This window comes from Rhopilema esculentum, chromosome 20, assembly GCF_057945365.1.
Source record: "Rhopilema esculentum isolate cy_ngs chromosome 20, ASM5794536v1, whole genome shotgun sequence".
In the NCBI taxonomy this organism is placed as follows: Eukaryota; Metazoa; Cnidaria; class Scyphozoa; order Rhizostomeae; family Rhizostomatidae; genus Rhopilema; species Rhopilema esculentum.
Window position 1 is genome coordinate 3,416,548 of NC_142834.1, and position 27,064 is coordinate 3,443,611.

The following is a 27,064-nucleotide window of genomic DNA, read 5'->3' on the forward strand; positions in this document are numbered from 1 at the left end:
CAGGTTTTCCATAAGTTTAGGACAGTGTGCTTTTTATTGCAATGTTTGAAAAGAGAGGTCGCAGACAGTTCAGAACATTTTGTCTTTCTTTATTTTCATCGGAATAGACAGTCTCTGTGGCAAACAACTCAACGAATCAAAGGTTGCTATTTTCACGATAAAACCTATTTCTAACAAACGTTCGTGGAATGTACGACCCCATCATGTGTTGCTAAATCATTCCCAGCCCAAGTAAAACGCGAATTCAACTCCACTCCCTAGCAACACCTTTACTCCCACTTATGAAAACCGCGCAAGAACTGAAATAAGATTCACGCCAGGAACACACAGATATGACATGACATTTCTATTCAGTTTTCTTTGATGGAAGAAATAGCTTTTTGTTCAATACAAACGGGACGCGTTGCCAAGAGAGTGTTTTTTACGTTTCATGGAAATTCTGCCTTTCTTGAAATGGCGTTTCACCAAGAAACATCAGCTGAAATCATATGACATAACTTACCGTAGGGGACCTTAATTTAATATTTGTCGGTAGCCAGGTTGATTTTCCATTAGATTCAACTTCTTGTAAAAAATTCGAGTCATTTTAGAGCGTTTTGCCAGTTTAAACAGTTAGTTCCTACTTAATCTCGTTTATTTTATCAGAAGGTCGAAAGACAATGATGAAGCACTAGATGATTCGACACGTTTTTGTGTGCAGAACAAATCTATATTCTGCAACCATTCAATTCAATCACAATGCCTTTAACGACCTGAAGAAGATCATTTGGTGGGGTCCAGAAAATTGTTATCCTGTCCTCCCTAAGCTGGACAGGCAAAGTGTTTGAAAACCTGCCTAAAAATACAAAGCAAACAAGGCTTGGGATCTAATTTATTTACAACAAAATTCTTCCTGGCCTAAATCCATGGAAATGCGAAATGCTACTTTTGTTGAATTATGTATCTAAGCTAAGGTACGATTTCAGGGCGGGAAACGGGCGTTGAATAGAAACAGATAAAGGGAGAGTTGAAGGGTAAACGATTCTAAAAAAATATATTACACCTTTGGAGGAATTCCTATTGCTTTATCTTAAAATCACTAGAAATCCTTTCGCTTTGTGAAAATCTCGTATGCTATTTGCAAGAGTGAATTCCCCCGCAAGCCTACCATCTTTCTGCTAATTTTACTATTTTTTACTAATTTTACTAGTTGGCTACGTATTTATACGGACCACCCCATTTTCAAAGCACCAAAAGACGATCTTGCACTCATACCGCATCACAATACCCCTCGTAAGTGTTTAAACAAAGTCTTTGACAATGGTTCGAGGTTGACAATGGCAATGGTTGACGTAAGCTAACATAAAGAAAGCCCTTCTTCTTTATATCAGAACCATTCTTTATCATTTTGAAAGAATATTGAATACAGATCAAACAAAGAAGTTTATTTTTTAACCAGCCATTACCAATGATGACGTCACAGGGATCACAATGGCAACGTTAGGAAGATCAAACAGAAAACAGAACTTTTTCATTTTGTGTACAATGAATTGAAAATGAATACAGATCAATTTAGAATGTGATGTAGTATTCATAAAAAACACTCTTCTCTTGTAAAAAGCGTACGCCACAAGCGTAAAGAGCTTGTGGCGGCGCCAGCTTCTGCAGAGTGGGAGGGTAATGGGCGTGGTCAGTGAGACCACACCCATTTTGCCTCGTTTCATTGCTTTGAACTAGGCTAATTTTACCCCCCCCCCTCCTTGTACCCCCCCTTGACGCCGCCACTGATATAGAATTATTTAAACCTATTAATTCATGTTTTATGAAGCAGAAAGCTGGAATTATTCAAAAAGCTACATGCAAAAAGTTTTCACTTGCTATCGACAAATAAACAACTCCTTTGATCTTCTTATTCATGAAAACCTCCTCATACACCGGGCCGGCTACTGAAGTCACTGAAATTTCAAATTGCTGACTAGAAAAATGCTGGAACTATAAAGGAGAATTTTAAGTCACCACAACCTATCTCAATGCAAAGACACAATTTTTAGAGACATCTGAAGAGGAAATGGTGAAATGGATGGCAATTGCAGAAGCCTAAACCTTTTTCTTATTCTCTCTAGCAACCGATAGCTAAAAAGTATTTTTTCAATCTTTGATTCCGCTCAGATTACGCCATTAATTTTAAGAATTAAAAAATAACTTCTTTAAATATCAACAATAGAATTTATACAATCACGTATAAATTGCGAGTGAGTCTCAAAAAGGGCGTCTCGTGTTCCTTGAAGACAGAACCTCGTAGGAAAACCAATGCCACTCCCACCAGTAGCTTCTTTTGCTATTGTCAGCTGGCAAATGATAAGTAAAAACCAGATTAATTTTTAAAAACAAATTCTAAGCTTTCAAAGAATGCGATGTCAGAAAAACAAAATAAGTTGCATTGAAACTGCTTCCTTTGCAAGTTCTGAAAATTATGTGTCCTGCGCAAGAGGTATTTCACGCTTAGCAGTAGCGTAGATCTCTACCAGAACAAAAGGATTTATACAGAATTTCTAATGAAGCAAAAGAATTTTAGCCAAAGGTGCACAAGATTTCCACAAAGTGATTTGCCCCTCTGTCATGCATTCAAGGTACCCATGTAGTTGATGGTTGCAAACGCGATGGTTCAAGCTGTACTGTTCTGTGATGTGATTGGTTCAGACAAAGCAACTTGCACATTGATTGGTCAAAACAGCGTAAACCCCTCTCGAAGCATGTTGCCTGTAAGGACTCATTACTTTTAAAGAGAATGAACGGATAAATCCTGATCCTCTAAAAACAACTTCAAACTCCATTCATTTTTTATAGAAAATGAGACCAAAATATGTTATTGAAGGGAATGTCGAGTGGGAATAATGAGTTTAAATACGATTAGTTACCTATTTATAGATCTGGCGTTCATCTTTGTTGCCCTGTTTATTTTCAGCATGATCCTGCCTTAATCATTGAATTTGTTACCTAGCAACGTGCAACGCGAGGGGCATCGATGAACCATAGCTTCATAGTACTTAGAAATCAGCCTTTGCCCAGTACATGGCACTTCTTAGAACTAGATACATCAACCCCTGTGGCCATCTTGCTTTGTTAGAAATGGAGAGTTTTTCCCAAGACCGCATCTTTTATACTCAAAGAAAAACATTTTCGTTTTATGATCAGATTAATTATCTCATGACAGCCCTTGCCAATAGAAGATATATAGCAAAGAATAGAAAAGAGGATAAAAGTGTCATAATGTTTGTTTATAAAGAAGTAAATCCACGGTCAGTAGGCTTCTAATAGCAAGCAGATTTCGCCAGCATCTGCACTGAGGGAATGAGGTGTTTTCTATGATGAAGGAAATGATGAGACATGCTCTAGATAAAACTTGGTAAAAGGGTCTGCTTGTTCATTTACTTATGCCTGTTGGTATCCTCCGTTGCACTGGCGCACATAATTAGAAATAATTATATACACATTGAGATGGAGGATAAACGTTTAGGGGGCTTAGTACGGGTCTTGCCAGAATATTGCTATTTTATACAGGTAAGATTTGGGCCTGAAATACATTTTACCTGATTAGGGGTGCTGAAGCCCCCTAGCTCCTGTGTCTCCTCATCTAAAGATAGTGTTGAACTGATAGAGCCTGTTATGATGTAGGTGGATGTAGAAAAGGAACGCTCGTAGCCATGTATTACTGTATTTGTTTTGAGTTCCTTTAATAAAGGAGAAAACGTCGGCAGGCATCGCGGAGCAGAGGGGCTAGGGGGGGGGGGGGGGCTTTGGCTGAAAAATTTGGAAGTGAACCACCAGTAAAGCCTCTTTTTTATCGGTTTTAGCTCCTGCACTTATTTAGACCCCGCACTATTCTAGACCCCTCATTTTAATCAACGCTCCGCGGTGCCTGGTCAGAGATTCTCTCTCTGCAAAACTTTCTATGAGCGTGAGGATTGGAATCAGGAATGGATCACAACAATGCCAAGATGTTCACATTCACAAAATATAAATTTGCGAAATTCGTATAAAGAAGCAAAAGGTGATAGAACATAATCGCGCTTTGAAATAATCCTTAAGCCAAATAATGAATTACATTTTTCTTTAATCATAATTGTAAGTAAAGAACAGATTATTGTCATATTTCAAAACCATGACTAGATTCCAGATAAAAACTCAGTCCTTCCCTTTATCTTTAGAAACTTCAAAATTGTTGTTACTTGTAAATAACATTGTTCCTTTCTTTTTATTCTACTCTACTGTACGCATGAACTTTGTCTTTATGCGCATAGTTAAAACGCTTGGAAGTTGCAAAATCCTTGTCATCTATTAATCTATCTGATATTTCCGCCAAACTACATTTCTTACTTCAATTTAACTGTCATGTACAATTAAGATTACAAATTCAGAGCTTCAGTTACAAAATAGGCCACATGAATGCCCTCTGTCTTACAGTGGCCATGCCTCTTCGTTGTGCTTTCCCACAATACAGTCATTCATTCCGCTCACCTTAATCACAAGCATCATTCCACGGTACCTTTACTAAATACCAATAAGCTTTCTTCATCATACATAAAACTTTTGCTTTGGCAGAGCATGGCAACTCTAATAGTCTTGGTTTCTTTTAACCCCGTACATTGAATCCTGCTCCCTAACCTTGTTAAACATTTTCAAAGGTTGTCAGTGGCTGCAAATCGACCAATCAGGTTGCGGTTTGTAATAAAAGAGAGGGTTGTCACTCTTATAACCTTTAGCATTGGGCTCATTTAATAAAGAATTATTGTTCCCCAAATCAGCTTTCAGCTTTTGTTAAAGCAAAGATTAGTTGAGGTAGAGCTTACAATATCATTCTTTGTAACCCAAAAATATAATTGCTATTAATATTGTGTCTGAGAAACAAACTATTCATGCTAACAAGATTGATAACATCTCGTTAAATTTTCTGCTTTTTCGACCACATGGAGAGAGATTTTCATAAAATTTGAAATCCAAACGTAAACAGCATCTGTTGAATAAAGTTCAGATGGCTTTAACCACTTTATTTCTTTAAAAATGGGTTTGGATTTTCATTAAGAATTGTTGAGCTGCTATGTTTGAATAAAAAATTAAGATATCACCTTAACCTTGGTATTTGATTAATATCAGAACTAGTTTCAGCATTTTGCTATCATCGTCGCAATACCACCACTTTTGTTTTCCTCCACAATTATTAATTTATTTCAACGGTTAAACATGCCGTGTGTCCTTCTGGGCGCAAATACGTCTAATTGCCCCATCATCGCGTCTCTTTCTCAGAGCACCGTTCTCTGTAATTGACTGCATGCTTCTGTCCAGGATGGTTATTGGGAATTGATGAAAATTGATTTTATCATGATAATTGTACAAGAATGGAGGCTGTGGTTCGGCTAAAGTGATGCAATTTCGTTATTGATAAATTCATTCGATCGTTGTGTTTCTGTTCTGCTTATCAAACATGCTTTCCCACTCAATAAGTCATCCTAAAAAAGGTTTGCACATAATCATTTAAGCTGCTACAAAACATCCAGCAATTACTCTGTTTCGATAATTCAATTTGGCTAAAGCTGTTATTTTCTCCTACTTATTTTGATCCTAAAATTGAGCTGCATTTTGCTTTCAAGGATGAGAATGAACTTGAAGCCAAAAATTTCGTTCCAAGGACTAAGGAATCATAACTTTTAAATAAACAGAAAAATACCAACGACTAAACTTATATGTTATTTCAAAAAGCTATTCAAGAAAGAAACGGTTTGCGAAAATAAGTAACTAGATTTCTGTTTCAATAACATGACTCAGGGCCGCCGAGAGGTTTCGGAGGAAATTTGTCCCCTTGCCTTTTCCTCTTGGTGGACCTGGCACAACTTAACCCAATTGATAAACGTTTGGTTTATAATGTTGAGAAAATTGTTTAATTAAAGGTTTTGCTATAGTTACGGGTAGTACATATTTTGATCTTAATCTTATTGGGTTATAACCTGTGAATAATTCTATTAATATTATCTCTTGAATGGGCATTCATTTCTTTGATACACTGACAACGTTTTTCCGCCTTTTCCTTCCCAATTCGAAACAATTTTCAGAAAAATGCGTTATTGAAATTTTTCGGGGATGTTTTAGAGTCTTGGCAGAAAAAAGCCATGGATAATGAATGTATCGTTCGATCTTCAAAAGGACTATGATAAAGATTAGCCATGGAAGCTGAAAGATTCAACCTCAAAAAGTTGCAACTCTGACCGCAGCATTGCTTACACTTTTTCAACCACCATTTTTGTATTACTGTGCAGGAGCATGAAATGAGAGACATCAGGGACTGGGTACTAGTTTAATTTACAATAAGTAGTTAAAACGCCATTGAGTTTTGTTGTGTTCAATAATTATATTGTTGCTGTCTTATAAGTGTGAGATCTCAAAACTCACAAAAACTCCATCAACTACGCGCTTTGCTGATTGTAAAAGGTTTATCATAAATTTTCGATGGCTTCATCAAAGTGTCATTTCCAGAAAAAAATTCTTGGCCTAGCTTGGAATTGAAATCTTTATAGTTGATTTAGTGAAAAAAAAATAAAATTATGAAATAGAATTGGAAGTTAGATCTTGAATCAGTCTAATAATTATGGTAGCTTCATCGACCTTTTCATCTGATAGACCGTAGTCTTGTAGTTGGCAAACTGAAAAGCTGAAACTTGCTGGGGATCACATCTAGACTGTTGCATGCATTGTAATTTAAATGGCGTAAATTCACGAAAAAAGAATAAAATTGAAAAGAATTCATATTTATAAACCTTGCAACTAACAAAATATGATCCTTTCAAAGAAAATGAAGGAAAATGATTCATCTCTGAAACTATATAAAGTATATTCATCTTTAAAAATCCTTTTTCTTTACCTTCAGGTTTTTTTTGCTATCATTAATTATCATAAAAAATCTCAATTTCCTAAAAGCAGCAGCTCGTCCATTCACTGACGCACAAAAGTCATATTTTATTTTTACTTTTTTTTAGATAACTTTAAATGAACTTTCAACAAAGATACAAACACAGTTATTTTAGTTGCTTTGTAAATCATCCACCAACCTGGTAATTTTCTCGTATATGCTCAAGATGTTATCTTTTGATGAATTTAAATCATAATCTCTTTTGTAAATAATTTATACTGTGAAACCGATTAAAAGTAATCTTTTTGGCAAGTCATTGAAGTTTTTGGTCGCAATTATCATGCTTTATTAACTCACTTTGCATTCGAGGTGATCTGTAATTGCATTTGCAATGCTTAATCGTACTGTGTATAGCTTACCAACTAGAAATTCAAAGGAATATCTGGTTTTGAACATTATGATAGATAAGAAGGTTTTGCGCAAGGTTCAATTCTTATCTCAAATTATCACAATGTTTAAAAAAATTATCCGTGTGGTTTGCATTCTGTTTGATTTAGAAAGCTGATCTACCTGTCTGCAAAGAGTCCTTGAAGTTTAATGTTGTAACATTTCAAAAACCATTTTCAGCTTTCACCCTCATTTTAAAAGTGCATTGATAGCAATGACAATCGTTAGCAGATGAGGCTATCACATGAGCTCCGACACAGGCTAGAAAATGGAAGGGGCAAGGGAAAATTTATTACCCATTTCAAAAGATTTTGAAGTTTTCTAAGATAGTAGGGAGGGCATTGCCTCCCCCAGACCCTCCTCCTTCGTTGGTGTCCCTTTGTCGACTGCAAACGAGAGGTTTCATCGGCTGTTCATCGTAGTCTATACTTCAAAATTGTTTTGTCATTTAAACTTGAATTTCTTTCTTAGCTAGTGGAGCTCACTCTACACTTTGTTTATTCTCCTTGTTAGCTTGTTTTAGTTAAGTTCAGCTCATTTATTTTAAATTCCACCTCATACAAACACAGAAAACATTGAACAGCTTACAAGAATCTAAATCACTGCAAGCGTCAAATCAAAATATTGCCCTCAACATGAATCATTCATTCATACAGATTAAACAGAAACACAAATTTAGATTCTTCGTGAAAAGCTCTCTCCGTAATTGGGCTAATCGAGGAGAGAGCACACCTTTCAATGGTTTCAAATTGTAGCCAAATGCTTTGAAAATTCTATGAAACATTTTTTATGTTGTCACAGTCCTCCTTGTATGTGGTTACCTCTCCTTGTAATAGTTCCAGATTCATATTTTGCTCCTGTTAGTAATTTATTATATTTTATTCAGTTACCTTCATTTTATTAGTAATCTGGTAATTTCAGGATCTGTGCTATATTTTCCATACCTGAGACATACTGCTTTTTCATACTCATTTTGAAAGAAAAAGGACGTTTGTAACAGATCACCTAGGTTCTATATGTCCTGCTGGCACGAGTGACAATGTACCAGATCTTTGTTTCCTTTTCATAAAAACAAGCCCACTAGCCTTATCCTCATATGAAAGTTAACGAGGAACAAATATCTTTGCCTAGTTTGCATTGTACTACGATTTCAAGGATAAGGCATTCTGTTACTTAAACAGCCTCTGTATATAATTACTGGCGCTATTCCACTAAAGAACATCTACCATCATCCGCCCCTTTGTTGCTTATCTCCCTTTTCTAAATATAATCATGCGTTTAAACAGATAAATGTCAACCTCAATTACGCAGATTAAAACGTGATTGGTTCATGAAAATCATAGAGATTCGTATCGCAAGGCCTGTATCTGCCTTTATAAGATATTCTGCAGAGCCACAAAATGGCCCACCTCAGTATATCATCTGTGTATCTCTATTCTATTTCAGATTGATCTTATGGTGTAAGATAAGAAACGCTAAGATACAATTTGTCTACGTTATATTCAACCAAAGTATAGCCTACAATGCCTAATCTTTAAACTGCAGTATAAAGAAATATTAGCCGAGTACTTCATTAGGATCACTTGAATCTCCGTGTTGTATATCCTCTCAATGTCTCAATGTTTTACAGTTATCTTCTTTGGCTGGTACACTCGCTAGATTATCTTCTAAGCTGGGTGACTGTGGACAATTGTCGTGCTTTTATTGAAATCTCAGTTTGCTTAATTGTTTCGTCGAGCCGCCGCCAGTCGTTTTAAAGCCATTCCCATACAATACCTTGATTGTGGGTTTAGAGAAAGTTTTTGCCCTATTTCAGCAATGTAGATAGAAATTTTCGCCGTCTTAATGACAATCTAAAACTTTGAATTAAGCCCTTTACCGGGAACAAATATAAAATGTTTGGGAAAAATCCTAGGGGTACTAATAGATTTTGCGTACGAGGCCAATACACACAGCGCTATCTTGTAGGTACGTAACCATTTCTTTCTTTAAATTTTATATTTCTAAACGATTAAACCAACCTCTTTGGTACCTCACTCTCTACCAATGTATATAGCGACAACCATACTGTTAGAACTCTATGACGGAAAAAATCAGGTGATGACGTCATGTAGCCTCTTTTTAAGAGCGTTGTAGCAACAACAACTTTACTTTTGAGGTGAACATGTGAAGCGGCCTAGGCATTCGCATTCTAGAAGCATTTTTTCGTCACTTTTTATTCAATTATGAGAGGTGGACGGCCCAACAGAGCCCTCAGGAAGGCAAGAATATTTGAACTTGCCAAGGTAGGCATCCATCTTGAGCGTTTCTTTAAGTTTGTTTCCACGCGTGCAAATAACTTGGCCCCGGTTATATACAAATTTATGTACCTATAATTTGGTATAGACAGTTTCACGTGTTTGTTTTGTACGGTATATACAGTTTCACGTGATTGTTTTCTTTATGGGCTGACAAAGTGGCAAGCAAGTTTAACAATTTTTCACGTTAATTTAGATCGGTAAATTAATTCCCCAAATTTTGTGCACAATTTTGAACAGAGTCCAGTTGAACCCTTCCCCCTCTTAAACCGTCATATTCAATTCACTTAGCTGATGTTACTTTATGCATTAACCTGCGCATAGTTATTCTATACGATAGATGGTATGTTAGTGAAGAAACAAAATATATTTAGAATAAAGGTGAATATAAAGGTTTTGTCAAAGTAATTTGTAAATAGCTGTGATTGAGCACATTCTCTAAATTGAATTTTCAAACGAAAAGCTTCCAGTTTAGACATGTTTTGTTCCATATTTCTTCTGATCTACACTCATAAATTTGGCATCTTCAGCAAGAAAAGTAAATGGGTCACAAAGGAGCGCGCCATATTCCTGAAATGGGGCAATGATGATATTTCAGGCTATATTATTTAAGCCCACAACAATAAGCAATATGTAACAAAGATTTGGTGCAAATTGTTTGCAAAGTATTGTAATCAGATCATCAGGCATACATCATTCTAAGGAGCTGCAGTTTTTATGTGAAAGCCTTGATGAAGGACCATGCTGGAAATGTGTAAGAAGGAAGAACCGCAGGATAGGCTGTCCGCCGGATTCTGTGAATCTTGCAATGAGTAATAATACAAAAGATTCTTGCAATGTGTAATAATTCAGGAACAAAGCAGATACAACGACGTGAATCCAATGTACCGAGATAAAATTTTCAAAATAAATTAAATTTAAGGAATACTAATATTTCGCCCTGGCATACAGGGCTTCACCATGCTGGAAAGCTTGCTTCCTGTACGCTTTGGTTTTATACCAGTGATTTCAGTATCCAGTTCTCACTGCCAGCTGGGTTAAGAATAAGCACAGCACAATGCAACACTAACCAACCATCCCCACACAGGGTTACGCAATATGGCATATTTTTCTGACGAGGATGTCCCATTCTTCCACAAACTTTTCAATGTTGTTTCACTTTCATATGAAAATGGGAAAATTTGGGAAATGGCAGATTTTGCCATTTTCAAATCCTGCCATTTCCAAATTGTGCTGTTTTCAAAACTGTTTTCATATTCTTTTTGATGAGACCCTATTGAACTATGTAATTAAACCTTTGTAGAAATAGGAAAAAACACCAATAGCACTCCATCACTTGCTTAAGACAGTCTAGGGGTGCGAAATTCCACACTTGGGCTAATTTTTTCCAAGGAAGGTCTGAAATGATACACATGATTTAAGAATTTTACAAATGATTTAAAATAATTTTCTAGAACATTAAATAGTACTGTCCCTTATGTCTGTATGATTGGGTTCTGCCCAGTGGCGGATCCAGCCAAAAATCTGACTCCCGCCGAAATGAGATAGAGGGTCGACCACACCCTTTAGACCACACCCATTTCCTGGTCACACCCGGTTTTCTAAAATGATTATTGCTTTCTATAATTTCTTATGTAGACCATTTTCAAGAGACAAGTGGTGCTTTACTGAAATTATGTATCCTTACAACAAGCTTGAGAAGAAATAAATAATCTTATTCAATATGGATGGATATTCTGAAAAAATTTACGGCATTTAGCCGAGGAACACCATAGAATTAGAAAAAAAGATACATTTGGCAGAATTTTGAAGTGTCGCCTAAAACTCGCATTTAGTCGCACAATTACTTATGAAAATCAGACCTGTTGGTAATTATAAGTTTAAAAAGCCAGATAAGATTTGCAATTATTGAGAGCAACTTTTGTTAAACAAAGAATAATACTTTTGGCAAACTTTGTGGGCCTGACTTTTAATCCTGATGCCTTCTTAAATTTTAGAATATTCGAGTCTTAATATTCTTATGAAATATATTCCTACGAATAGTTGTGTATTGTACAAAATAATGGGTAACATCGGCTTTGAAGTTACAGTTTGCCCACTTGCAGAATATGTAGGCATCCCCCCATCTTTCTGTAACGTTTGAGTCGTGTTGAGCGGCAGTACTACTCAATCCCCTATCTGAGCGGTAGTCAATTCGGTTGTTCATTGGTTGTCAACAAAATTTGTATGCATCCCCCCAGGTTGGCTGTGATTTCTTTTGATTTGATTGGTTTAGGCAGGCTGACTACCGCTCAGTGCAGCTCGAATCCGCTCTACACCGACTCAACCCCCCTAGCTAGCAAGCCATGATCTCACCATGAATGCTAGCCTTTTATTTGCAAACATGTGGCTCGGCCAATTGGCCGCAATTTCAATAGCAATAAGGATTAAAAAGTATTTCTGTCTCTGTGGAAATTTCAGGCATGTTTCTAGAATTGAAATGCTTGGTTTGCAGCCCGATCAAAAAATTTTCAATTTTTAACTATGGTTTAATTAAAGTAGTAGGATAAACATCCTTGTTTCTATAATTTTTTGAATAATCTGACTACCGCTCGAGCGGTAATGGCGGTAGTCTGGATCCGCCACTGCTGCCAGATATTTGTGTTAAAGTGAAAACCTTGCAATTAATTGTATACTTTGAAGCATCCTCTTTTTCTTGAAATACATTTTCCAGTTTCTTAGTACAGTTTTCCTTTTGTGATTTTAAAATGACGAAGGCATCAATACTGAAGTCCTGATCAAATAACCAGCATTTCTGTTAGAAGGCTTCCAGTGGAAGGAGAATGAAACCCAAGGACAGTACTAAGTACACTGTTTGAAACATTTGTAAACTGAGAAAAAGATTGGCAGGAAAAATTACAAACTTGGGGAATTTTAAATTTATGAAAATTTGCTTCAGTAAATTTGATAGTCAAACTTAAAACTTTCATCATCAATTCCATCATCAGTGTTTTTATCTTGATTATGAAATTCTCCACACAAAATGCTGGTGTGCAATTGAGATTGTTTCGCACACAACTTAATTGTCTTTTCTCGCATTTACCCTTACAACTACACAGGAGTGCCTTCAGGGCTGGATTTTCTAGGCACATTAACGTCACAATTAACCAAATAGCTTCATCATTCCATCTATATCCATCTCAGGGGGGTGGAGCGTTAATTTCCTGGGAACTTGCATTTCTTCCAGATAGAGCTAAGATACATCCATAGCCAGATGTCAATTATCCATAATGATAACGCATGAAGGATAATGATGGCCAATTTTTTTTTAAATTGAATGTCGCCAAAATCTAGATTTGAAGCAAAGCGAAGTCTCATTCACCTTCTAGTTGCAAAAAGCTCCAATCGGAGATCAAAACTAAAACTTCTGTTTTGAAGCCATTAGGCACCCTTTTATTGTTAGAAACAAATCAAACCAAACTCCAAATGTTGCTTTTTAAAAAGTAAAAAAAAGTCAAATTTTTACATCAGTTTCGCAGCTTTGAAAGCCATTTTATTATGCCAACTCTTTTAATAGCTATTGAGGTACTTTAGTGTTCATGTTAATGGCCAGGATTTTTGGCCTTTCATTCAATGAGAAGGTGAACTCTTCTTCTAAGCCATATTAGCATTATTTGTTCCCCTAACAACATCGTAATTGTCGGAAAAGATGGACTTGATGATTGTGGCACATTTTATTGATTGAATTCTGTTCCAACATATCACGTAGTGGCCACTGTAATTTAGCCCACTGCAGCTTCAAAAACTTGCACTCAAAAGGTTTAGCATATTCTTCAACAAAAGTGAGATTATCAGCAGCAGTTTTGTTTATTCTTTATAACCTTGATCTTACACAGATAAACAGTGAGTTTTGATGGCAAATATACGATTGGGATAAGATAAGATTGGGAGCTTCTTTCCCTTATGAGATGCTTTATATAGGATTACATTTGATGTTTGCATAAAATGTTCACTAAAAATATTGTAAACACCAGTTATTCTTCCATACCTGAAAACAAGAAAGTGGTTTTTAAAGCCAGTTTTTTATCCAAATGTTTCAATAACTGTCTTGTTCTCAAATAATTCTAGGGGTTCTTTGGGAAAAGAAAAAACTGTTATAGCATTGCTGTACGAGCTGTGCATAAAAAGTTGCAATACCAGTATGTGAGCAGAAGATTGAAGAAAAGAGACATGAGAAAGGTGAGGTGATCCTTTATAAAAATTCAAAGATAATATATTTTGTTCTAAAACATTTTTAATCATTATCACAAGACCTGAAAAGCACGGTAAAAAGGGTTTTGCATGATGAGTTGTTTGTAAGCCTACTTTGAAAAGGCAAATGGGAAAGTTCAGAAGAGGAGAGACTTTTTGTGTGTATTCATATCTGATTATATGATTTCTTACACATTGACACTTTGCAATAATTGCTACAAATTGAAAGACTGATATCAGAGCTTCAAATTTATAAAAGTTCTATGCATACTCTGCATTTAATGCTTTTTGGCAACTATGTATAATAATATCATATATTTTGATTATGTGTAATGCTTTCGTTTTCAGTTATGGATCACTAGAATAAACATTGCAGCAAGAGAGCACAACATAGGCTACTCATACTTTGCAGCAGTCATGGCAAGGGTATGTCACTTGAATAATATTAGCATCCTAGTCATTGAATAATATTTGTGTTTTGTTCTAAACATTCAGAACAGAACATTTCTCATATAAAAATATCCACATTTTATGCTAATGTGAACTGCTCATATGTGAATGGTGGCCTCTGCATTAAATAGTTCCAGCATCTTCTCGGGCCTGTCCAGGCAGTGTCCAAAGGGAAAGACAGTTTTTCTTTTAAGGCGTGTTAGCAGCTCTCTGCCTCCAATTTTAGGTATAGACACACCACGCTAAAGCAATACATTTTGGCTCAGTCACTTAGGCAGAACATCCTTTATCCAAAGTTTATCAACCAAAGTTTCCTATTTGTATTTGCTACCTACAATCCTGGCCAAAACTCGTGAGACTGCTTCCGAAATGCAATTGGGTTCTTATTCATATTATAGGGGGGAGGGGAGACATTGATATGTCCTAATTTTTCTTGGGAACAATTGATAGCATGCCGAATTTTTAATTCAGTTTCGAGGAGTTTTGGCCACGATTGTAGTTTTCAGGACACTGAGAGAAGCTGCACTTATCGAGCAGTGCCCCGTTCCTTTCTCTCAATTTGAGCACACCTCACGATTCCTACCCCTGAAAATAGAGAGAGCTCAGGCTTCATATAGCAGGCGTGCTAACCATCGCACGCCTTAAGAAATCCAGGCGTGTGTGTGGTGGCGTGTGAAATTTTTTTGCAAAACACGATAATGATGACACTAATAATTTTGATGAAGATTACTTCGCTGAAATCTTAGCACCACTACTTACATTTAAAAAAAACGTGTTTTTCGTGAGCAAGACTTGAGCAAATTTCTACGCAAGTATTAACTGAAATTATTTAATATATATCAGCCAAAAAACGCCACTACAGATACAGAAAAATGTTTGCCATGTAATAAGCAATTTTTATCAGCTTCGATAAAAGATTCATTGGGGGCTTTGCGTTCATCTGGATGTAATGACTGTTTTTGTGTGTAATCCGAGCCACAAGCCTCAAAGCTACTTTATGCACCTCACTGGCCAAATGTCAATAACCCATAATAATAACGCATAAAGGATAATGATGGCCAATTTTTTATTAAATTAAATGTCGCCAAAATCTAGATTTAAAGCAAAGCGAAGTCTGAAGAGGGGGCTGTATATGGGTAGCAAAATCCGCAAATCTGCTACTTTTCATCGCATAATTGGCAAATCTGCTACTTTCGCTAAATTAACGATCGAAAATGAAAATCTTATTCACAACATTTAATGTTCCTTTTAAAATTCGGAGACAAAAATGTCTGTTATTGTCTTCTGTGTTTGGATTTATTCACTGAAATGCCATAAAGCGTTGAAAAGGTGGAAACGTTTGCACAAATCTCTTCTCCATTTTTGCATCATAAAAAGTGCATGTTTGCCAATGTATGTTTTGCCGCTGACAATAATGATCCCCCCCCCCCAGAAATAGTGACAAATATACACCGGGAATAAGTAGTTCAAATAACGGTAAAAATTTTCGTCATATTGAGGAAGACCTACATTTAGGATCAACAAATCCCGTAGATCAATACGGGATTTGTTATTCCGAGGGAATTTGTATGGGGTTTGGCAGAATCCATGGGGCCAGACATATTTTTGTTATACTAAAAAATTAGTTATAGCCGGGTTTCATATTATCGGGATTCCACTGTAGATTAGTCCTATGATTATTAAATTTTTTATATTTAATTCGCAATCCTGACAAGGTGTTAAGCTTTTTTTGAAGTGGAATGAAGTAATCTCAAAAACCAATAAAACCAATCATTGATAGAGAATTTTGCTCTCAGAATAAAAGAAGGCGTGTGGTATTTTGCACTCCTCGAAAGCAGTAGGCGTGCGCCAGGGCGTGCGCATGCGATCACACGCCTTTCCGACGAAAGTCTGCAGGCTGGTGACTCACTCATGGTGAAGGTTTGATCACGCGAGATATTGGAACCATGGATCCTTTGATCTGTAGTCAGCACAACTAGCTGCTGAGTTATCTTCGCATCTAAAATATTCTCCATCTAAATTCTCCACATAAAGAAAAGATTTTCGGCTCATTTTTGTATAAAGTATTCATTTCTGAAGTATGAATCAGTCTTAACTGTAATTTTCCACCGCTTGATTAAATTGTTAGCTCTTATAGAGACTAGAATTTGGTTTTTTGGCTTGTAGGAAGATATTCTTCTTAACCGGAAGGTACTCTCAGAATTATCCATTCACGAGCCAAGAAGTTTTCAAGTAAGTATTTTAATTTTTGTTTTTAAGGATATTGCTAAAGATGGAGCCCAAAAAGTAATCACATTCATTTTGATGCTTAATTGGTTTAGATTAAATAATACTTATAACAGCTGCAGTGTAGAATGACGGATGAATTCCGTTTATGTAGATTCACATCAAAATACGTAGAGAAATTTGAATTTCAGCCTTCTAATATCACTTTTATGAATGCTTGCTGATTTTGAATAGATACTTAATCCGGTTTCCCAATCATTAAATAAGATTTTGCTTATAATTATTTTGTAATTTATTTGGTAGTCTTATGAATGCAGCATACATACCTACCATGTGAGATAAACAATGTCTTTTGAAAGTGGTTCCCTTATTTGAGACTTTTGCTGTTGTGTAGTCTAACTACGTGTGGGACAGAAGTATTAAAGGAAGCTTCAAAACATTTATGAGCAAATTGTAATCTAGGTTCTTATCATTTTCAGATTATGTTCTTCATTCAATGAAAGCTATTCCCCTATCTCTTAGGTTTCAGGTTTTCTATTTCTTTTGTGGTGCGTACATACATGAGTTAAGAATATAGGTGTTGGCTTCTTGGAAACTATGCAATAAGTCAAATCATTGCATCGTATGAGGGCCAAAGAGCCTTTCCAGTCTCATGACAGTCTCTAGTAAAAATTCGATAAAAAAATACATTAATCTACATACATTTGTGGTTTAAATATTGTCTGTGGATAATATCAGAGGGTGTGTTTGAAATACTCAAACTGAATGTTACTCTGCATAAAAATGCTTTTATTAAAACCAAAAAATTTATCCCCAAATTAAATATCCCAACCCTACTTCGCACTACAGCATATGAACCCCAGAAAATTCGCCCAAGTGACTGTTACAAGTGTATAATGGTATTAAGGCTATTCACTGGCACATCTTTGCTTACAACTTTCTTTCATCTCTAGTCGATTGCAGAACTGGCAAAAAAAAGAGTTGAAGATGGATTATTAGCTGCAATCATGTAGTGGAACTCAATCTTAGTGTAAGTGTGTATATTCAGTTTGTTTTTTAATATCAAGTAGCATGCCTTTCTGTAAATTGAATTCTTTACTATGAATCAACACAAATGGGTGCGATCCATTCGTGGTGTTGAAAGCCGCCATGCAGTAGCAATAGACGTATAGTTGGGAACTTGCAAATTAACCCAAAGTCAAAACAACCTGTCATTAAACTGCCTGATCCTGTAATTGTAACATCAGTAAAGTGATAAAATGCTTTTAGCAAGTGCAACAAGTGTTTTCCTGAGCAGTGTATTTCTGCTGTCAACACAAAAATGCTTGTCAAACTGCCTTTTCCAGCATCAATCCTATATTTCTTTTAAACTGAGGAACAAATTGGAAGATGTTCTTGACTACTTTGATGTCATAAAGCATGCTCCCCCAGTCCTATCATTGCAATTTTAATATCTAGCCCAAAAAGTTTGCGTCCTGGATATTTAGCCAAGGACTTTGCATTTCTAATGGTGCCTTTTCTATACGAGCTTCGGAACACTGTTGTCTTTGATAAACACTCATTTTATTTTTCCTGTTTAACACATTCCTAAAGAACAGATCAGAGTATAAACACAACGTGCAGGTAATCAATGTCAGTTGTCGTTCATTTAAGCCAATTCCAACAGCATTTGTAGCTCTCACAAATTTGTCCCTGAGGGCCCATGCATTCCAATCCAAATAAGAAAACAATAACCATTAATAGAGATGCTATCAGACTACTTCCAAGCTGTACTTATCCGGTTTAGCAAAGGACTGTACTTAATTGGTTGTTTTTGAACGTGTCTATGAATCAATTTGGAAAATCTTAATTCCTTGATAAAAGCCTTTCGTTGATTGTTTTGATAACCTCTTCATATTCGAACACAAGCAAAGTTGTATTGCAAACGGAATTTTAAGCAAATTTTGATGCATTCCTTTGGCAGGATTTACTGCTACAGAAACACTAATTAATCTTATATCTAAGATTTTTTTTTACTGATTGTTCTCCTATATCTTTCAAAAAGTAAAGTTCCTCGCTTACAACTGTGTCACTTTCGCCACTGTTTCCTTGCAAAACCATGAAAACTCTTTCTTTTTCATCGAATATTTTCTCACAGTAGATAATTAGTTCAGATCTATTTTCCCACCCATGTTTTGCTATTTCGCTGAGGTGAAATACATTTGTGATAAGATCTGAGCTTTTAAGCCTATTGAAAACATCAGGAAAAACAGTAACTGGGACGTTTCTATCGCACTTTGTCTCGACAAACAATCGGAAAGGACGTACTGTCTCTACTGTTGAAAAGTCATATTTCCAAGACACAGACAAGCATCGTTTACAAGGCTGTGTGGTACCGTCTCTCGATTGTTCCAGTTCACAAAGACATTGTCTGCATCCAATGTATCTCATGTTGGCCAAACTCTCAAGAATATTATCCGCCTCAGTCTTTGCATCAAAAGAATCCTCCGTTGGTGGCCTTTGGAAAGTTCCCAACGATACTCTACCACAGCGTCCCTGCTTGTCTGTTATTTCCAAACAAGTAACTCGACCGTCAATACTTTCTAAGGTCCCAACCGAAGGCGTCTTATCTTGTGACCAGGCATCTTTTGATGCCATTAGCTTATCATGCCCTGGAACAAAACCGATCTTGGTGGTTGATGTTGAGTGCAGCTCCAGACTATCTCCGGACAACGTCGATCTGACAGCTACGAAAGAGAAATTCATCCAGTTTCCCTGATTTTTACGCAGTTCTGATAACAACATTGTTCGATTGCCCCAGATAGACATCCGTGCTTTGTTCCCATGAACATCCCGTAAACCTTAAGAAAAAATCAAGTATTAAACAAACCTATTTCTTTAAAATTTAGTATAAAACAACTGTGATCAATTTCGTGCACAAGAATATAGTGTTTGGGGGCTGCTTTTCTCTTCAAGTTGTTCTGAGATTTGAGATCATATTTATATGAGAACATCAGCTGCAAATTATAAACTTCAATATAAGGACCAAGACAAGCAATATTTTGAACATCATTTCAGAAACGACAATGAAAATTCCAGTGTAGAGAAAAATCAATGTTAAACAATGTTGTTAATAATGGTGTTAAGCAGTGCAAATAAAGTTAAATAGCATAATTTCCAATCGGAGTGGGCATTAAAAGGGTCTTAGAGAGCCATTAGTTTTTTGTAGGGGGTTCAAATGTTGATGAAAAACTCACTTTGATACAATAATATAAGTAACTGTAACTATCAGTGAAAGGGAATTGAGGGTGTATTGTGATGTGTTTAGCTTTTCTGGCACAAAATAATTTTATGACAAAATTGTTAGAATTATCAGCCAGGTGTGGTGAACCCATTCACCTCCATTGGTTTCATCACTGTCATGTAATGCTTTCTTTTCCAATGGATAGATGGTCTTATTATCCGGGCAATACTTTTCGCTTGTTTTTCAATGTACCATGTTGGGAATGTCAAATTTAACGACTTCATTCTATTATATTCACCTACTTGTCACGACCTTTGACAAATTGTGAACTAATCTAAGGCTTGCAGCTCACATTAAATTGACATTCGATTTTCATTTAATGCAACCTTCGGCCGTCCTTTAGTGGAAAACAGTAATTTCATTACGTTTAACATTTCGATGTATAAGGCGGAAAAGAATTTTCTTTCCTAACCAAAGATCAGTGTCAGAAAATGCAAAGGATTGAAATGAAGCCAGTTATGTTTGAAAACTTGTCAGCATAGACCGTCAAATTGCAGCCGGTATCATGTGTATTTTTATTACTCATATCCCGAAACACAAATCCCGAAACAAACCATAGTTATTTCAACCTTTTGTCTGCATTTAAATTAATGTTCCCGTTACGGATTAATGTTTGCTGTTGACAAATTTCAGAGTCTGCACGCAGGCTGCTAAAATTCCTGATCGAATTTTTTGGAACACGATAGATTTCTCCCACATGAAAGAACTCTATGTCGCATTAATGTCACAAAATAGGCGTCCAAATTGTATTATCATTGGCACAGAAACTTCGTTTATTCTGCCTACCTTATAAACAAATTATGTAAAGCATTGCCAGAAATAAAACGAAAAAGCTTTAGCATGTTCTAAAACCTTATCTTTTTTCAAAGCCATTTTCAAATTTTGTACCGACAAAAATTGTTCAAATGAATAATTCCAATTATTCGGTAAAAACAGAGCTGCTCTGAAAAGAAAAGTGGGAATCTAGGTTTGAATCTTTAAAAATGTCTCACTCTGGACGTTTCCTAATTACAAAAATAGAAGAAGTGTATATAGTAAAACTGCCAGGCTCATTCTCCAGTTTCATGTGGCAATTAGGAAACAGAGCGAGGTCTTTTATCTAGCTCATAATTCAACCCAAAGTGCCACAGTTTTCGTCATCTCTTCATGAAAAATTGTCGCAATAATTTTCTTTGGATTTAGAGCACTACACAGGAACGCTAAGCATTTTCCTGTAACTTTTAAGAGCAAAGAATACCTTTAGTAGTTTACCTTTGTATGTTTAAAGACGTTGGTTCATCTCTGGCTTTAGCACAAACATCTAACAAGTTTTTTTAAGTTGGGCCTAGCGAAATTCTGAAAATACAACCTATAAGTATTAAATCTTTTAACGAGTAAACCAATGGTATATCACGCGCAAGACCAACTGGTTCAGCTGTTTAAAATCTCCTTAAATACTACGGCCGGTTGAATTTTTCTATTTCACGACAAACGTGTGCTTCTGTTAAACATCCTTTTCACAAAAAACGCCTATATCTTAAATGTAATAAGGTATTTTCAGACTAATCTGGTTAATTAAAGAAAATGCGACGGTGACTAAAGTTTCAAACCGAGCTAGGTTTCAGCAGGCCAAAAACTTAAGTGTGGCCTTTATTTGGGCACAGTTACATTGAATGTATTTTATTATCAAATATTTTCACCATCGCCAGATAACGAGCCTTTAATCCTTTTCATTGATCTAATAGGTTTTTATCTGGAAAAATTCATGAAGTTTGACCTATATTTTTTGTTTAAACAATGGTATATTTTGGAGAACTTATTTCTAAGTAATGAAGTATGGGTGGTAGGATAAAAGGCTAAAATGGCCAAAAACAGAAGCGAATTTTTCGATAAGAATCAATTTGTGGGTGTCAACTAATCCTGAAGTTTTATTATTGTTAATTTAAAACCGCTGTTCGCACTTTTATTTTGAAGCGAAGGCAATTGGATAGAAGATGTATGAATTAACTGTGGCTTATTCGACGAACCTTGTTTACTCAACTGTTGGTATGGTTTTATTACTGATCGTTTTGAGCTAATGTCTGGCTGTCAAATTAAATTCCACGCAAAAAAAGGCTTGTGTCACAGGATTATTCGGGTGAGTGGTGATATCAACAAAACCAATAATGTAAGATGGATTTTTCAAGAGATTTCAAAAGGACTTATTTAGATGAGAAGTAAAAGAAATGATGGATGGATGGAGTGCAGCCTGGAGAAAACATGCAAGGAAGAAGTTAATATATAGATGGAGCTTTGCAAACCTTGTTTGGATGGATGGGTGAGGGTTGTGGAGCCTTCTATATTGGAGCAACAATAATTTTTGGGGAAAATTTGTAGTTCTTTTCAGATGAGTTTTCAGAAAAGGATCAGCAAGAATAGAATTGAAAATTCCTAAAATAATGAACAAGACCTTATTATGAAATAGACTATTGTACATCTTTGGTAAAAACTTATTTTAATAAAGACACTTTGCCTTTGGCTGTTGTCTGTTAATTTGTGGATCATTACGAAATATTTCAATATTAATGTGGTGTTGACGGTTTAAACCAAATTAGAGTGGCTCAAACTGAGTGAAGCAACAAATTACTTTTTATTTGTAGATGAAAAGACACATAGAGTTAAAGACTTTCATCATTATTCCACTATACCATACTATAGGTAGCGAGAGTTAAAACCTCTGCTAGGAATATTATTTGGGGGTATTTTGTCTACTGTACTTATACGGCCTGCCAAATAAGGAAAATGTAGAGGCAGAAAATACTTGTGGCGGAACTGTCAGCACTAACCTACCAACTCTTGTCAATGGGAAATGAATTTGTCTTGCTGCACAGCTGTCTATTCATCATCAGGTACCATCTTCTATCAGAAGGTTGGCTACCATGACCCTCCAACTACCCCAAAATCTGAGTTTTGGTTTGTTGTCATGGTCATAGATAAAATTAAGGGGCTAATAGTAGAGATGGGCCCCCAGAACCACCCCTACAGTGTTTTTAAAGGGACACCATCCCTCTTTCCAGGAGTTCTTCCGCTCGAAGCCGTTGACCCCTGGGGTTGTAGCTCATCCGCCCGCCTTGCTGATCTCCCACCGAGTTAGCTGTTGGCCATCGCTCTTAGCCCTGAGCTAGGGAACCCTGCCAGGTGGTACCAGTTGTGTCAGGCTGGACTTGTAAGCTAGTGGAGGGAAGGGACGCTTTAATTCCCCTGTCGTCCTGTCGGAGCATGCCACTGCCCTGTCCTGTCCACCCCTGAATTGCTATCTATTAGTTCAAGAAATAAGGGCCCCCCGTGCTGTAGGAGCCCCTGCAAAAATACTGGTATTATGATGTGATAAACGAGTGCAGGGCCCGAAACTTCATGATATATCTGTCTTATAACTAGGGGGCTTAATCTGGAAAAAGGCCTTTGGGTACTAGCATATCACAAACGATAGTTGAAGCCTCCTGGCAGTCATATTCTTTCTTGGTTACAGAGACATAGTGCGACTCAGGGGTGAAAAATTCCAGCAAAAAGGTGGTCCCACGTTGGGAGACCAGCAGCTCTTTCAGTGGTCTCCTGCATATTGGCTTGTGGTGGCCTGTGGTCTCCCAAAAGGAACACTGGTGACAGGAGTGAATGTCTCTACACTGGAATGTCTAACGATAAGCAGTCTCCCTTAGACAAAAACGGGTCATCCCAGGTGCAAAGGAGACCAAATTTTCTACCCGATTGAAACTTTAGTTTTTTTCATTACAACTGATGAAGGCAAATGTTGAACAGACATTTAATATGCCAGATACTTACAGAGAAGTATAAGTGGTTTTTGCAGTTGTTTTGAAGCTCTTTTCTTTGACTGATCAGAACAAACATCCATGCTTATGACACTGCCTTTAAAATTAACAATTGTGCCAGGCATCAAAGAATCAAATGATTCAATATCTTGTGCTGTTTTCAGTGACTGGCCATAAATGGTGCTATCTTCCCGGAACAGTGCTTTGTAGGTTTTCTTCATACAGCACAAAAAATCCCTCAAAACATTTCTTTTTATTACATTTTCCCCTGGAATCAAAAGACGTTTTAAAGAACAGGAAATCCAAATGAGCTGTCAAAAATTTGATTTTTGACTTCCAATTGTAAAAGATAGTCCCTCCCCCACCAAAGAAAAACAGAAAATTAATGTTTTTAAGGGATAGAAAAATCTGTCCGATAATTTTGCAGCCTCATATCTGCAATCTCATTTTACTTAAAATTAAATGAAATTCGCAACCTTTCAACTTACATTAAACCCTACTGATCTGATAGATGGGGCATGTTCTCCAGATTCTAAAAGCAGGAGACTTTATGCAGCATGCCCCTCTCACCCCCCTGATCACTTTACCCCCAACCCCTCATCAACAATACATCTATGGGTTTGAAATTAATCTTGCTTGCACTTTTGATTAAATAATTATCAAGCATCTTCGGTCTTCACATGGGTCATTACAATAAAAACCCGGGTGTCTATTCTTCCTGGTACTGTGCCCTGGCTCTGAATGTCTCTGACTACCAAGATTAATTTCAACAAGTTCAATTTTGTCAGTTTATTGCCACCATATAACATCTTCAAGCAACTGAAATGAAGAACTTACAAAATTCAGGAAATGGCTCCTTTGGTTGATGAAAATTAAACAGCTTTGATTCATCTGTTGTTGCAAGTGACATCTTGTTTTTCCACATCTTCTGAACAACATCAGTTACAAGTAAAATAGACCCAGCATCAATGTTCTTGACCCAGTCTTTTAAATGGTGCCAGAGAGTCAGCTGGACATACTGTGATTCTTTGTCAGCAACAAAAAGTGATGCAAATGTTGCAAATTCACCATTCTTCAATCTAACTACGTCTTCAGTGTTTACCTATCAAGATAGATTAACTAGAGCTCCTCAAATTTTTTTCATTTGTAAAGTTGATGATGCTTTATTGTGTGGTTGCTACTTGTGACTTTGTCAGATATCTTTTCGTGCTTAAATAAACTGAAATAAGGGGAAAGAAAAGTCTAAACAAATAAATCCACCCAGCTGTTGGTTGATTTTATTATTTTTGCAGATGCTGCTCACCAGGGGCTGAGGAAAGGGGGGAGCGAGGGAGGCTGAGGGGATTTCTGCCCCCCTCCAATAATTTCCAAAATGTACTTAAAACCATACAAAGATTGCTCTTGGTTTTTAGCATTTTTAGCCCCCAAAACATTTTAGTCCCTTCAATCTGTATATGTCCTTGCTGCTCACCACATATATCCACATGTGGACATGTATGTCTTCATTTCTGCAATAAGGCAAGCATGAAACTTACTAACAGAATGCTGTTTTAAATTCAGTCTTAACAGTTTCTTAATGTGATCATCAGAACAGTTGCCTCAGACTGGAAACTTTGTTCCTTGCACGGGCAAGTTCATGTTCATGACTGCCTGACTGCACACTTAAAATCACGCACTTTTAAGAAATTTGTATTGTCAATGATTTAAAATGCATTCAAATAGGCACTTTGCGTGGCCAATATGCAAAAGTTCACGGATGGAAAAGTTGCGTGTGCGGGCAATATATCATGGGTGCGAGACGAAGTTTCCAGTCTGGTGGTTGCCTGATGCCTTTAAACAATAAAACAAATATATTGTACATACTTGCAACACCAGTGCAAGAATATTGAACTTCCCAGTCCTCTCTTGTTTGCACAACTTCTCAACATTGTAACTCCTGCCACTGTATTCATAGTAAGAAACTGGTAAAGTCTGCTCTTTTGCTGAATTCGGATGTTGCTGAGCTGATGTAGGACTTGCCTGAGTTAAATACATGTCAGTATAAGAATCAAACAGTTCACATGATCCATCTTCATATTGCTGTTCTTCTGTGCTTGTCTCTTTCTCTGTAAACTCTTGAGTTTGCGCAAAATTATTTGCTATGGTGCTACTGTCTTTGTGAAGTACTTTGTGGAAAATGTGTTCCATTTCATTCTCCTCACTACCAAGGTCACATATTTGTTCAAAGAATTTCCTCTTTTTTCCATGCTTATTCACAAAGTAGCCGCCTTTGATTTCTGATTTATCACTGGTTTCAGATTTGAATATATCAGATGATCTACACGATTTCTGTGGATCGTAATCCAAAATCATTGCTGATTCGGTTGAATTTGTCGACACAGAACATTCATATTTGGTATGACTGGAATTCTCTTTTGAATCCTTGTCAAGGTCAACTTTTACGCCTTTCCATTGTAGGTTGAGATATTTCTTGTAGGCACTGGGTATACAAACATCTAAAAGGCAAAACGTGACCCTACTAAAGGATAGTTAATAACACCATCAATTCGGCGATAATTATTACACATATATTACTCAAATGGCGTCACCTCTTTCTATGTACTTACCACTCTCTTGTTCATATTCAGTAAAAGTGCAATCTTTAACAATTGGAGGATTTTTAAAAACAATCAGGGTGCCCCTTGCATTCGCCATCCCATGTGACCCATGTGAGGAAAAACAACATTGATGGAAACCATAATTGTGAAGGAGGATCTTCTTGGATTAAGGTGGTACGTAAAGATAAAAAATGGAAATATTGGCCATATTATCGTGCTTGGGGGGAGAGGGGATGGGTCATGGCACGATTAGGTTGTGAATGCAATGAATTTTTTGACAAATTCAGATAAATGTTTGGGTTTTTGAAATTATGGGATATTTTCTGGGTCTCAAAATATTGAAAAGGAAATTGATATGGAAAATCGAAGCTGCAAGTATTGCAAAATCAAACAGTGTTTTCTGTGGTTATACGTAAGAGCGTGTAAGATTTGATACTTTCATTAAAAAAATTATTTCTTAGGGTTAAAAATGCATAACCCAACTGAAGCACCCTAGATAAGCCCACTAACAATTACTCCCTATCGAAGTGTAACGGCTATCGAAGTAGCAGCCTTGAAATACCAATTTTTCAAAGGAACATGCTTCTGTAGTCCCTGGCTAAAGAGCGCCTTCGATACACTTCTTGCTCCTTTCATTGCTGTGTCATGATTTAGCTACTCTCCTGCGCTTTTGGCTCTGTAGATAGATTGTAGTGTAGGCTCGGTTTAATATCAAAGTTGGAAAGCGATGGTTGTTAGTTTTAAAGCTGTCTTAAACACAAAAACACTGCACTTTACAAAAAATGTTTCCAGAAATTAGAGGGTTTTTGGTATCAAAGGGATATTCTTTTCGTTATATTGGCTTTGACGTTTATTTCAAAGTTAGGTGT

At 36.5% G+C, this 27,064-nt stretch overlaps 2 protein-coding genes across 3 annotated transcripts; one reads left to right on the forward strand and one right to left on the reverse strand.

Annotated features, from left to right (window-relative positions):
- Window positions 1–9,457: 9,457 nt before the first annotated feature.
- LOC135687236 (uncharacterized) lies at window positions 9,458–17,645 on the forward strand. Its single transcript, XM_065203746.2, has 5 exons — window positions 9,458–9,612; window positions 13,732–13,842; window positions 14,203–14,280; window positions 16,471–16,536; window positions 17,484–17,645. Exons 1-5 carry the CDS (start codon window positions 9,553–9,555, stop codon window positions 17,541–17,543), a joined length of 375 nt encoding a protein of 124 aa, XP_065059818.2. The 5' UTR covers window positions 9,458–9,552; the 3' UTR covers window positions 17,544–17,645.
- A 385-nt stretch (window positions 17,646–18,030) lies between these two features.
- LOC135687234 (shieldin complex subunit 2) lies at window positions 18,031–26,388 on the reverse strand. Of its 2 annotated transcripts, XM_065203743.2 has the most exons (5): window positions 26,205–26,386; window positions 25,462–26,093; window positions 24,436–24,700; window positions 23,612–23,866; window positions 18,031–19,370 (listed from the first exon to the last, which is right to left on the reverse strand). In XM_065203743.2, the coding sequence occupies exons 1-5, from the start codon at window positions 26,290–26,292 to the stop codon at window positions 18,514–18,516; spliced, it is 2,097 nt and encodes a 698-aa protein (XP_065059815.2). In that variant the 5' UTR covers window positions 26,293–26,386; the 3' UTR covers window positions 18,031–18,513. The 2 variants fall into 2 exon arrangements, with proteins under 2 accessions (XP_065059815.2, XP_065059816.2); XM_065203744.2 differs by lacking the exon at window positions 23,612–23,866 and having other exon boundaries at window positions 26,205–26,388.
- Between the last annotated feature and the right edge of the window lie 676 nt (window positions 26,389–27,064).

Coding starts and splice junctions, on each gene's coding strand:
- LOC135687236 (XM_065203746.2), top strand. CDS start 9,553: ATGAGAGGTGGACGGCCCAACAGAGCCCTCAGGAAGGCAAGAATATTT. Junction 14,281..16,470: donor TTGCAGCAGTCATGGCAAGG/GTATGTCACTTG, acceptor TTTGGCTTGTAG/GAAGATATTCTTCTTAACCG. Junction 16,537..17,483: donor ACGAGCCAAGAAGTTTTCAA/GTAAGTATTTTA, acceptor TTTCATCTCTAG/TCGATTGCAGAACTGGCAAA.
- LOC135687234 (XM_065203743.2), bottom strand. CDS start 26,292: ATGGCGAATGCAAGGGGCACCCTGATTGTTTTTAAAAATCCTCCAATT. Junction 26,094..26,204: donor TGAATATGAACAAGAGAGTG/GTAAGTACATAG, acceptor TTTGCCTTTTAG/ATGTTTGTATACCCAGTGCC. Junction 24,701..25,461: donor TTCTTGCACTGGTGTTGCAA/GTATGTACAATA, acceptor CTATCTTGATAG/GTAAACACTGAAGACGTAGT.